This window comes from Cervus canadensis, chromosome 6, assembly GCF_019320065.1.
Source record: "Cervus canadensis isolate Bull #8, Minnesota chromosome 6, ASM1932006v1, whole genome shotgun sequence".
Classification (NCBI taxonomy): Eukaryota; Metazoa; Chordata; class Mammalia; order Artiodactyla; family Cervidae; genus Cervus; species Cervus canadensis.
The window spans coordinates 70,780,873-70,794,611 of record NC_057391.1 but is presented as its reverse complement, the minus strand read 5'-3'; the positions used below and the strand labels follow the sequence as shown (position 1 = coordinate 70,794,611).

At 39.6% G+C, this 13,739-nt stretch overlaps 1 protein-coding gene across 4 annotated transcripts in view; it reads left to right on the top strand.

Annotated features, from left to right (window-relative positions):
- Positions 1-1,727, top strand: part of WDR89 (WD repeat domain 89) — a 42,475-nt gene extending 40,748 nt beyond the window's left edge. For all 4 annotated transcript variants that reach the window (XM_043472255.1, XM_043472251.1, XM_043472252.1 and 1 more), the window contains one exon: positions 417-1,727. In XM_043472255.1, the coding sequence (XP_043328190.1) occupies positions 447-1,607 (1,161 nt within the window). In that variant the 5' untranslated portion in view covers positions 417-446 and the 3' untranslated portion in view covers positions 1,608-1,727. The remainder of the gene's footprint in view (positions 1-416) is intronic.
- The last annotated feature ends 12,012 nt before the right edge of the window (positions 1,728-13,739 follow it).

Genomic DNA, 13,739 nt, shown 5'->3' with positions numbered 1-13,739 from the left:
GCATGAACATCTTTGAGGGACTATTTTTCTGCCAACACATCTGTGTTTAGATTCTATAGCTGTATAAGGTAGCTAGAGCCAGGAGAAAATGATCCCAAAGTAGAGATCCTGGCTAATGCTGAGGACCATGAGTAGGACCAATAATTAGGTTTGAGCTGAAAGGAATTACTATGCAATGTATGTACATGTACATACATTTTTATAATCTCTTACTGGCAGTAGATTCAGTATATAAAAAGTGGTTGAAATAGAAGGAAGCAGCTGAGTTTTAGATACATCATGGTAGGTAGGGGAATGATTAAAATAATAGATTTTATTTCTATTTTCTTATGCCAGCTCTCAGAGGGAAATGTTCTTGATTTAATTACAATGTAGAGATACTTTGGGTTTAATTTCAATTTTTGTTTTTATTACAGATTTTTACTACCCTTGGATGCACTCCTGATATGGAGAAGATTGAAGAACAATTTGCCAACTTGAACATTGTTAAACGTTCCTCAGAAACTAAAGAGCCTACTTACCTGCTTGGCATAGACACGTCAAAGACTGTACAAACAGAAAAAGGAAGCTTGGTTGCTGTTTTATGTTCTAATGGATCAATCAGAATATATGATAAAGAAAGGTTAAATGTACTCCGAGAATTTAGAGGGTATCCTGGACTTAATGGAGTCAAGTTTGCAAATTCCCGTGACTATGTGTATTCCTCATGCACGGATGGCACGGTTAAGTGTTGGGATGCTCGACTGGCCGGTGGAAAACCTGTCCAGCTGTTCAAGGGTTACCCTTCCAATGTTTTTATCAGTTTTGATATCAGCTCTAATGATCATGTCATTTGTGCTGGTACAGAAAAAGTTGATGATGATGCATTGTTGGTATTTTGGGATGCAAGAATTAATTCTCAGGACTTGTCTACTGCCAAAGAGCCACTTGGTGCATATTCAGAGACACATAGTGATGATATCACTCAAGTATGTTTCCATCCCAGTAATCCAAACATGGTAGTCTCAGGTTCAACTGATGGCCTGGTAAATGTATTTGATATTAGCGCGGATAATGAAGACGATGCACTGGTCACAACCTGTAACTCAGTTTCATCAGTAAGCTTTATTGGTTGGTCTGGGAAAGATTATAAACAGATTTACTGCATGACACATGATGAGGGATTTTGTTGGTGGGATCTTAATCATCTGGATACAGATGAACCAATTACATGTTTGAACATTCCAGACGTCAGAGAAGTAATTAAAGTGAAAGAAGGGAATTTGGACTATTTGATTGGTGGCCTATATCATGAAAAGACAGACAAATTGTTTGTTGTTGGAGGGACAAACACAGGAATTATTCACATAATGAGCTGTATGACATCAGGATTGGTCCACGTGACCAGCCTTCAAGGAGGGCATGCTGCTATAGTCCGGTCCTTCTGTTGGAATATGCAGGATGATTCTTTGCTAACTGGAGGAGAAGACGCACAGTTGTTACTTTGGAAACCTGGAGCAGTAGAGAAGACATTTACAAAGAAAGACAGCATGAAAATAGCATCCTCTGTATACCAGCGCGTTCGCGTTCACAGTAATGATTCTTATAAAAAAAGGAAAAGGCAATGATGTTACATCGGGCATTTACTTGATAGGTTTTATAGTTGCAAATGATTATTTCTGTGTACTACCTGTGGTAGACATGTTAAAAGTTCATATATAAATAAAAACAAGCCAGTTAGCAAACAATCCTGGGAATATGCTGAGAATGGTTTAATTCAAGTCTTCATGTATTCCAAAATTATTTTTTTAAAGCTGCCAGTTGAGTATATAATCAGTGAGTTGAAAGTAAAATTACATTCCTCATTTTAAAAACCCATCTGTTGAATTAGTAAATGTTGGGTTTGAAGAAATAGCTTTGATAAGGGTTTTTTAGAAGTAGATGGCTGGTGTGACTTTTAAAAACAGGTGGTTTGGGTTGTGTTTTTTAAGCTCAATTTTTTACTTTTTTAGTCATCTTTATTATAAAACCAAATCAGACTGTTTTTTCTTTATTTGAGAAGCCCCTACTTGCTTAATACATGTAGATTACACTCGCACTGTAGTTGAGTCCCAAAATCATGTTCAACTCTTTGCGACCCCATGAACTGCAGCACGCCAGCCTTCCCTGTCCTTCACTGTCTACCAGGGTTTGCTCAAATTCATATTCATTGAGTCAGTGATGCCATCCAACCATCTCATCCTTTGTCATCCTTTTCTCCTTTTGCCTTCAATCTTTTCAGCATCAGGGTCTATTCCAGTGAGTCGGTTCTTTACATCAAGTAGCCAAAGTATTAGAACTTCAGCATCAGTCCTTCCAGTGACTATTAAGGGTTGATTTTCCTTAGGGTTGACTGGTTTGATCTCCTTGTAGTCCAAAGGACTCTCAAGAGTATTCTCCAACACCACAGTTCAAAAGCATCAGTTCTTTGGCACTCAACCTCCTTTATGATTCAACTGTCACATCCATACATGACTACTGAAAAAACCATAGCTTTGACTATACAGACCTTTGTTGGCAAAGTGATTTCTCTGCTGTCTAGATTTGTCATGGCTTTTCTTCCAAGAAGCAAGTGTCTTCTAATTTAATGGCTTCAGTCACCATCTGCAGTGATTTTGGAGCCCAAGAAAATAAAGTCTGTCACTGTTTCCACTTTTGCCCCGTTTGCCATGAAGTGATGGAACTGGATGGATCTTAGTTTTTTGAATGTTGAATTTTCAGCCAGCTTTTTCACTCTCCTTCCTCTAGCCTGGCATTTCACATGATGTACTCTATATATGGGCTTCCCTTGTAGTCCAGTCGGTAAAGAATCTGTCTGCAGTGCAGGAGACCCAGGTTCAATTCCTGGGTCGGGAAGATCCCCTGGAGAAGGAAATGGCAACCCACTCCAGTATCCTTGCCTGGAAAATCTCATGGACACAGGAGCCTGGTGGGCTGCAATCCATGGGGTTGCAAAGAGTCAGGCACAACTGAGCGACTAACACTTACTTACTTATTCCATATATAAGTTAAGTAAGCAGTGTGACAATGTACAGCCTTGTCTTACTCCTTCCCCAATTTTGAACCAGTCATTTGTTCCATGTAGGATTCTAACTGTTGCTTCTTGACCTGCATACAGATTTCTCAGGAAACAAGTAAGGTTGTCTGGTATTCCCATCTCCTTAAGTGTGTGTATGAGTCACTCAGTTGTGTCCAACTCTTTGAGACGCCTTGGACCATAGCTCACCAGGCTCCTCTGTCCATGGAATTCTCCAGGCAAGAATACTGGAGTGGGCACCATTCCCTTCTCCAGGGGATCTTCCCGACCCAGGAATTGAACCTGGGTCTCCCGCATTATGAGCAGATTCTTTACTGCCTGAGCCACCAGGGAAATATTTTCAACAGTTTGTTGTGATCCCCACAGTCAAAAAAAAGCAGACTGGTGGCACTAGTAGTAAAGAACCCGCCTGCCAATGCAGGAGACATAAGAGATGTGGGTTCAATCTGTGGGTTGGGAAGATTTCCCTGAGGGAGGAAATGGCAACCCACTCCAATATCTTTTCCTGGAAAATCCCATGGACAGAGGAGCCTGGCAGGCTACAGTCCAGGGGTCACAAAGAGTCAGGCACGACTGAAGTGACTTAGTACCAAAGTCAAGACTTTAGTGTAGTCAATGAAGCAGAAGTTTATGTTTTTCTGGAATTCTGTTGCTTTTTCTATGATCCAGTGAATGTTGGCAGTTTGATCTCTGATTCCTCTGCCTTTTCTAAACCCAGCTTGTACATCTGGGAGGTTTTGGTTCACATGCTGCTGAGGCCTAGCTTGAAAGATTTGAGCATAACCTTACTAGCATGAGAAATGAGCACAGCTGTAGTTTGAACATTCTTTGGCATTGTCCTTCTTTGGGACTGGAATGAAAACTGACCTTTTCCAGTCTGGTGGCCACTGCTGTTCCCTGGAGAAGGGAAAGGCTGCCCACTCCAGTGGTGGGTGAAAATGAAAGTTCTCAGTCATGTCCGACTCTTTGTGACCCCATGGACTAGTCCATGGAATTCTCCAGGTCAGAATACTGGAGTGGGTCCCAGGAATCAAACCCGGGTCTCCTGCATTGCAGGCAGATTCTTTACTAGCTGAGCCACAAGGGAAGCCCAAATAATAGGTAAGTAACTATTATACATATTAAAAATACATAATTCTTATTTCAAGAAATTCAACTATGCTTGGTATTATCCAAACCATACACCTGAGGGTAACTTAGTACTTTCCCTTTTTCTCTTAATCACTCACCAAGTCCTGTGCCATTCTACTTCCTAATAGAAGTAGGAACTTGTCATCTTTTTTTTGCTTTACCCCCTACCACTACTGCCTTAGATGAGACTTTCATCGTTTCTCTCCAAGATTATAGACTCTTATCCACTCCAGTTCATTTTCTCTACTCTTCTTGACTGACATCAAAAACACAGGTTTGATAAAGCCTCATGCTGCTTAAAATCTTTGATACATTTTGATCTTTTGATAGAGGACTATGTAAAAATGAAAAGCCATGTTTTTAACATATTTAGGATATGAGGTAATGCTGACTATGTTGTAAGTGGGAAAAAATTAAATTATTAAAATGACACAACTTAAGAGGCTATCCCAGAACTTTAGTCTTGAGGTTGAAAGGCCCAAAAAGAGTGTCAAGTGTAATGACAATAATAAGACAGCCCAATTTTTTCAATGGTCAAAGGATCTGAATAGACATTTCTCCAAAGAAAATATACAAGTGGTCAATAAACACACAAAAAAAGATGTTTAATATCATTAGTCAGTAGGGAAATGCAAATTGAAACCACAATGAGATACCATTTCACACCCAGTAGGATGGCTATAATTTTTTAAAAAAAGTATTGGTGAGAGTGTAGAGAAAGCTTCACACGCTGCTATTAGGAATATAAAATGGTATAGCTGCAGTCTGGCAACTCTTCAAACAGTTGCTATTTGATACAACAGTTTCACTCCTAGGTTTATGGTGAAGAGAATTGAAAACGAATCCACACAAAAACTTGTATATGAATAATCATAACAGTATTCGCAATAACCAAAAGGGAAATTCAAATGTCCATCAGTTGACGAATGGATAAAAGTACACATATGATGGAATATTATTCATCCATGAAAAGGAAAGAAATATTCATCCATGTACTAATGAATGCTACAACTCTGATGAATCTTGAAAACACTAAGTAAAGATAGCTACAAAAGACTACATATGTATCATTCCATTTACATCAAATGCTCAGAATAGTCAAATCTATAAAGAGAACATATATACAGTATTTGCTTGGGGCTGGGAGGTGGGGGTAAAATGGGAGGGTTGATGGCTGATTGCTGATAGGATTTCTTTTGGGGAAGATGAAAATATTCAAAAATTGATTGTGGTTATGGTTGCATGACTCTGGGCATATTAAAAGCTATTAAATTGTACACTTCAAATATATGAATTGTATGTGAAGTACATCTGAATAAAGCTGTTGCCAAAAAAAAAAAAGATACATCAAATAGATATGAACCAAAAAGCTAGGCGGCAATCTTAATTATTGACAAATGGAATTTACAAATGTAATTATTGAAAAATGTAGCATTGATTCCAAAATCAGATGAAAATGAAGAAAAAGGTTTATTTTGTTTGTATGAATATATATTCACAGGTTAAAATATTAGCTACCAAATCCAGTGGTGTATTTTTAAAAAACTTGACAAATAGGGTTTGTCTCAGGGATACTAGGGTGACTCAATATCAGATAACCTATCGGAGTGATAGACAAATAGTGACAGAAAAACATGTGGTAAGACTTAATACCTATTTATGAAAAATCTAAACCTCAAGCTATCAATAGAATAATTATAACTTGGTTAAAGTTTATATATAAAAAATATGCACTAAATGTTATTCTTGTGGGAAAATGTTATATTAAAATACATTTTCTTTGAGAAATTGAGACTGGAACGCAATGAGGAAGCCTATTGGAGTAGTACAGATTCTGGCTAATACTATAAGGAAAGATTTTAAAAAACTATAATGTGTAAGGACTGGAAGAGAAGAGGGAAAAAAAACTCCTTTGTAAATTAAAAATACCTGAAAAAATCCAACAGTCAGCAAACTATTCGAACTATAAAGAGGTTCAGCAAAGTTGCCAGAAGATGGTCAGTCTACAAAAATCCAAACATCATTTAACAATAGCAAAAGTTAAAGACTATCCCAGAATTGACCAAGATTATAGGATATCTATTTGAAAGTGAAAGTCGTTCAGTGGTGTCCGACTCTTTGCGACCCCGTGGAATTTTCCAGGCCAGAATACTGGAGTGGGTAGCCTTTCCCTTCTCCAGGGGAATCTTCCTGACCCAGGAATCAAACCCAGGTCTCCCACATCGCGGCGCATTCTTTACCAGTTGAGCCACAAGGGAAGCCCAAGAATACTGGAGCGGGTAGCCTATCCCTTCTCCAGCGGATCTTCCTGACCCAGGAATCGAACCAGGGGTCTCCTGTAGGTGGATTCTTTATCAGCTACCAGGGAAGCTACTGTATGGCCATAGAACAATGCAAATGTATAGAACTCAGAGATAAAGCATGGATATATGGCAACTTAATATTTTATAAAGGTGACATAATGAAAAAGGAAAGTTTTTTTCATTAAGTTATTTAGAGGATACTAGCTTACTATATTTGAGAAGGAAATGACAACCTGCTCCACCCTGGAAACTCCCATGGACGGAGGAGGAGCCTGGTGGGCTACAGTACATGGGGTCGGGAAGAGTCGGAAAGGACTGAGTGACTTCACTTTCACTTTTCACTTTCATGCATTAGAAGGAAATGGCAACCCACTCCAGTGTTCTTGCCTGGAGAATCCCAGGGACGGAGGAGCCTGGTGGGCTGCTGTCTGTGGGGTCGCACAGAGTCAGACACGACTGAAGTGACTAAACAGTAGCAGCAGCTTACTATATAGAGAAAAACAAAACTAGATTCCTTAAATTATAAATGTTGTTCAGTTGATAAGCTGTGTCCAACTCCTGTGACCCCATGAATTGCAGCATGCCAGGCTTCCCTGTCCTTCACCATCTTTCTGAGTTTGCTCAGACTCATGTCCATTGAATCAGTGATACCATCCAATCATCTCATCCTCTATTGTCCCCTTCTCCATTTGCCCTTAATCTTTCCCAGCATCAAGGTCTTTTCCAATGAGTCAGCTCTTCACATCAGGTGCCCAAGGTATTGGAGCTTCAGATTTAGCATCAATCCTTCCAATGAATATTCGGGGTCGATTTCCTTTAGGATTGACAGGTTTGATCTCCTTGCTCTCCAAGGGACTTTCAAGAGTCTTCTCCAACACCACAGTTTGAAAACATCAATTCTTTGGTACTCAGCCTTTACAGTCCAGCTCACATCTCTACATGACTCCTGGAAAAACCATAGCTTTGACTATATGGACCTTTGCTGGCAAAGTGCTGTCTCTGCTTTTGTCTAGGTTTGTCACAGCTATTCTTTCAAGGAGCAAGCATCTTTTAATTTCATGGCTGCTGGGACTGTCCGCCTTGATTTTGAAGCCCAAGAAAATGAAATCTGACACTGTTGCCACATTTTCCCCATCTATTTCCCATGAAGTGATAGGACCAGATGCCATGATCTTAAATGAGAATAGCTCTAATTTAGAGGTGGTAAATGGATTCTTAAACTTCAAAAGTATACAGTATAAAGCAGAAAAAATATTATTATATCAAAATTAAGCATTTCTGGTCACAAAAGATCTGTAGATAAATGACTGATGGAAGAAAAGATACTTGGAATCAATGAGTGGTTAATGTAGACTATAGAAGGAATTCTGCAAATCAATAAGAGAAAATACCCATGGAAAAATTAGCAATGAATATAAAAAGGCAAATTTCAGATGAAACCCACAAAAATTGTCGAACTTCTTAGCAATCAGAAAAATAAAGACTTAATCACCTTATATATTTTAGAATTTAAAAAATTAGGAAATTAAATGATACCAAAATGTTGGAGACATGTGGGCACAGAGGAACCCAAAGCACTGCTAATGGGAGTGTAGACAAACAGATACAGCTATTCTGGATAGCAAAAACACGCATTCATGTACCCTCTGACCTAGCCATTACACTGCACGATGTGATAGCCCAAAGATATTTGCATACAGGTTCATTACTGGGCATTGTTTGTGATGTCATACAGTAGGAGACAACCTGGATATGTATCCCTGGGAAGCAGGTAAAAATGTGATGGATGTACACCATGAAGTATTCTGCAACACTTAACAAGCCACAAACTAGATCTATATACTTTAGACATATGGCTTAATCATAAAAATATAGTACCCAATGAAAATAGTTAAGAAATGGAATGCATGTGTGGGAAAACCATTTATATAAATTTAAAATATACAAAAAGCAATTCACATTTTGCAAGCACATACAGACAATTATACATGTTAATCACCATAGGGTGGTTGCCTAGTATGGAAGGAGAAAGTAATGGAAGAGGGTTTAGAAATAGGGAGAATGAGAGAGGGAGGAGAGAAAGCAAAGACAATAATTTTAACTGGAAAGAAAAGAAGACCACATTGATGGGATATTACAATGCCATTTCTACAGTTTGTGGGTCATCTGCTTGGCAGCTGTATGGTGGGTGGGGTTAGGTGACCTTCTCCAAAGGGGTTATGCCGCAGGCTGTGTCACCCAGGTAGCTGCATCCTTCCTTCCAAGGACATTGCTATTCTATACCTATGCCCCTCGTGACTTTCAGAGCTTCAGGCTCTGGTCCTTTCATCAATCTCTAGCTCCATCAGAACCCCATTCTTTGCAATGAAGCCCCATCCAAGCCCAGAAATGCAACTGCAACCCACACAACAAACCACATACATGTAAGTTTTGCGTCTACTGCCCCAGACTTCCTCGACCTCTGCCTCACCTTTCTGATGACAACCACACCCTGAACCAAAGACTCCTGCAACAGATAGCCATGGCTCCTGCTACCACACTGATTATATTCTTTGCAGCCAAAGATGGAGAAGCTCTATACAGTCAGCACAAACAAGACTGGGAGCTGACTGTGGCTCAGATCATGAACTCCTTATTGCCAAATTCAGATTTAAATTGAAGAAAGTAGGGAAAACCACTAGACCATTCAGGTATGACCTAAATCAAATCCCTAATGATTATAAGTAGAAGTGACAAATAGGTTCAAGGGATTAGATCTGATAGACAGAGTGCCTGAAGAACTGTGGACAGAGGTTCGTGACACTGTACAGGAGGGAGTGATCAAGACCATTCCCAAGAAAAAGAAATGCAAAAAGGCAAAATGGTTGTCTGAGGAGGCCTTACAAATAGCTAAGAAAAGAAGAGAAGTGAAAGGCAAAGGAGAAAAGGAAAGATATACTCATTTGAATGCAGAGTTCCAAAGAATAGCAAGGAGAGATAAGAAAGCCTTCCTAAGTGATCAATGCAAAGAAACAGAGGAAAACAATAGAATGGGAAAGACTAGAGATCTCTTCAAGAAAATTAGAGATACCAAGGGAACATTTCATGCAAAGATGGGCACAATAAAGGACAGAAGTGGTATGAACCTAACAGAAGCAGAAAATATTAAGAAGAGGTGGCAACAACACACAGAAGAACTATACAAAAACAATCTTCATGACCCAGATAACCATGATGGTGTGCTCACTCACCTAGAGCCAGACATTCTGGAATGGGAAGTCAAGTGAGCCTTAGGAAGCATTGCCGTGAACAAAGCTAATGGAGGTGATGGAATTCCAGTTGAGTTATTTCAAATCCTAAAAGATGAAGCTGTGAAAGTGCTGCACTCAATATGCCAGCAAATTTGGAAAACTCAGCAGTGGCCACAGGGCTGGAAAAGGTCAGTTTTCATTCCAATCCCAAAGAAAGGCAATGTCAAAAAATGTTCAAACTACTGCACAATTGCACTCACCTCACACGCTAGCAAAGGAATGCTCAAAATTCTCCAAGCCAGGCTTCAACAGTACGTGAACTGTGAACTTCCAGATATTCAAGCTGAATTTAGAAAAGGCAGAGGAGCCAGAGATCAAATTGCCAACATCCACTGGATCATCGAAAAAGCAAGAGAGTTCCAGAAAAAACATCTATTTCTGCTTTATTGACTATGCCAAAGCCTTTGACTGTGTGGATCACAACAAACTGTGGAAAATTCTGAAAGAGATGGGAATACCAGACCACCTGACCTGCCCTCTGAGAAATCTGTATGCAGGTCAAAAGCAGCAGTAAAATTGGTCATGGAACAACAAACTGGTTCCAAAACGGGAAAGGAATTATGTCAAGGCTGTATATTGTCACCCTGCTTATTTAACTCACATGCAGAGTACATCATGAGAAACGCTGGGGTGGATGAAGCACAAGCTGGAATCAAGATTGTTGGGAGAAATATCAATAACCTCAGGTATGCAGATGACACCACCCTAATGGCAGAAAGTGAAGAGGAACTAAAGAGCCTCTTGATGAAGGTGAAAGAGGAGAGTGAAAAAGCTGGCTTAAAACTCAACACTTAATATACTAAGATCATGGCATCCGGTCCTATTTCTTCATGGCAAATAAATAAGGAAACAATGTAAACAGTGACAGACTTTATATTTTGGGCTTCAAAATCACTGCAGGTGGTGACTGCAGCCATGAAATTAAAAGACACTTGCTCTTTGGAAGAAAAGACAGAATATTAAAAACCAGAGACATTACTTTATCAACAAAAGTCCATCTAGTCAAAGCTATGGTTTTTCCAGTAGTCATGTATGGATGTGAGAGTTGGACTATAAAGAAAGCTGAGCGCCGAAGAATTGATGCTTTTGAATAGTGGTGTTGGAGAAGACTCTTGCGAGTCTCTTGGACTGCAAGGAAATCAAGCCAGTCAATCCTAAAGGAAATTAGTCCTGAATATTTTTTGGAAGGACTGATGCTTAAGCTGAAACTCCAATAATTTGGCTACCTGTTGTTAAGAACTGATTCATTGGAAAAGACCCTGATGCTGGGAAAAATTGAAGGCAGGAGGAGAAGGGGACAACAGAGGATGAGATGGTTAGATGGCATCACCGACTCGATGGACATGAGTTTGAGCAAGCTCTGGGAGGTGGTGATGGATAGGGAAGCCTGGCATGCTGCAGTCCATGGGGTCGCAAAGAGTCAGACATGACTGAGCGACTGAACTGAACTGAAAAGCCCCATTGGAGGGTTTGAGAACTAATCATAGACACATGAAAAACTATGCAAATAAAAGAGGTGGGGAATGATTTGTAACTCTAAGGGGGGGAAATTGTATGAGAAAAGAAATGGAATTATAGTATACTGCTTGACCTAGTGGTGAATGATATTTATGTAGTCATCATGGAAGCACAATGTTGATTTAATCAAAAGTTGTAAAACTATGTTAACAGCAGGGAAGGGAAGTGGAAGGGGTGTAAAAATGCTTAGCTTCTTTTTCCATAGTAAAAAGTTGGCATTCTTTCTATGGATAAATCAAGAAAATAGCAAGGTAAGCATATTATCAATATTTAGAAGTATGTAAGTAAATCATCTGCCAAAACAGTTAAAAGTTGAAAGTTATCCCCTCTAGAGAAGAAAGGCAGAAGAGAAAGGAAAAGAGATTTCTGTTTTTATTGTTCTTTGATATTTGTTATATGTGGGCTTCCCTGATAGCTCAGTTGGTAAAGAAGCCACCTGCAATGCAGGAGACTGGGTTCAATCCCTGGTTTGGGAAGATCCCTGGAGAAGGGAAAGGCTATCCACTCCAGTATTCTGGCCTGGAGTATTCCATGGACTGTGTAGTCCACGGGGTCGCAAAGAGTCAGACATGACTGAGCAACTTTCACTTACACCTTGTGGTAGAATATCAGGATAGTTTTGGCTGCAAATAACAGCTCAATTCAAATTAACCAAATGAGGAACATGTTACCTGGCATAAGTTCAGAAGCAAAGCATTGCCAGGGCTGAGAGCAAGAGTGCAAATTCTTTCCATTTTTCTGCTCTGCCAGTTTTCATCTTGTCAGGTTCAAGTTCACAAGATGACTACAATCAGCCAATGAGCACATCCATACTCAACAATGTTTAATGGGAGAGCAGCTGCTTCTTTGCTTGTGATACTTTTTATTAATGTTTGCATACATTTACTGAGAAGCCTTGTAGCAAGTGTCATTGGCTGAAATTTCATTGTGTGCTCAAGCCAAAAACAGTCACTAGCAAGAGGAATGCAATCACCACCAACTGGCCAAGTTGTGATTCACTGCCTGTGGGGTTGAAGATAGCACATGCTCCTTGGAAGCACATGGATTCAGAGAAGGGTATGAAAAAGTAGGTTGGGGTTGATGAATAGTTGTTCTTCGACAGGAAGGCTACTTCAATTCTGTGTATGTGTTACTTCAAAACAATTTTCATTTTATCACTGAGTCAATATTTGTGAGGGAAGAATTAACTTGCAAGGTTTAATCAACATGCATTAAATGCAAATTATTGCATCTTTATTGGACTATTGTTTAGAGGAGAGGTAGACATTAAAAAATTAAAAGGAAAATTACTACATATAAAATAGACAAACAGTGTCCAACTATATAGCACAGGGAACTATATTCAGTACTTTCTAATAAACCATAATGGAAAAGAATGTGAAAAACAATATATGTAAAACTCAGTCATTTTGCTGTACACCATAGACTGACAAAACACTGTAAATCAACTATGTGTGTGTGCTTGCTAAGTCGCTTCAGTTGTGTCCAACTCTTTCCGACCCTATGAACGGTAGCCTTCCAGGTTTCTCTGTACATGGGATTCTCCAGCCAAGAGTGCTGAAGTGGGTTGCCATGCCCTCCTTCGGGGATCTTCTCGACCCAGGGATCGAGCCCTCATCCCTTATGTCTCCTGTGTTGGCAAGTGGGTTCTTTACCACTAGCACCACTTGGGAAGCCCATAATATGTAAATGAAATAAAATTTAAAAGAGAAACTGAAAAATGTGTCAGATGATTTTTGTGGTCCTTTTGGCAAAGTTTACAATACTGATTGCTTCTGAAGTTGGTGATATTATTTGAATTAACTTATTCGGTTACTGACTCATTAGTAAATACATCTCTCAGATCCACAAACTAACTCTCAGTTATCTAGCTTTGAGATTCCTCACATTATATTTCTTCTGCACTTTAGTGCTGCCTGGGTTTTGTGCTTTTCACTACCCATTACCTTTTTGATCATGTGACATGTCAGAATTAAAACCATACAACTTTGCGGCCTCATCACCTTTCATTCCTCCCAATTTTATACTTGTGCATCAGCCAAAAGAAACTACTTGAAATCCCTGAATGCACCATGAAAATAATGTAACCACACTTTGCATCAGTTTTATTATATGAAAAATGAAGATCAGTTCAGTTCAGTCGCTCAGTCATGTCTGACTCTTTGCAACCCCATGAACCACAGCAAGCCAGGCCTCCCTGTCTATCACCAACTACTGGAGTTCACCCAAATCCATGTCCATTGAGTCAGTGATGCCATCCAACCATCTCGTCTTCTGTGGTCCCCTTCGCCTCCTGCCCACAATCTTTCCCAGCATCAGGGTCTTTTCCAATGAGTCAACTCTTCGTATCAGGTGGCCAAAGTATTGGAGTTTCAGCTTCAACATCAGTCCTGCCAATGAACACCCAGGACTGATCTCCTTTAGGATGGACTGGTTGGATCT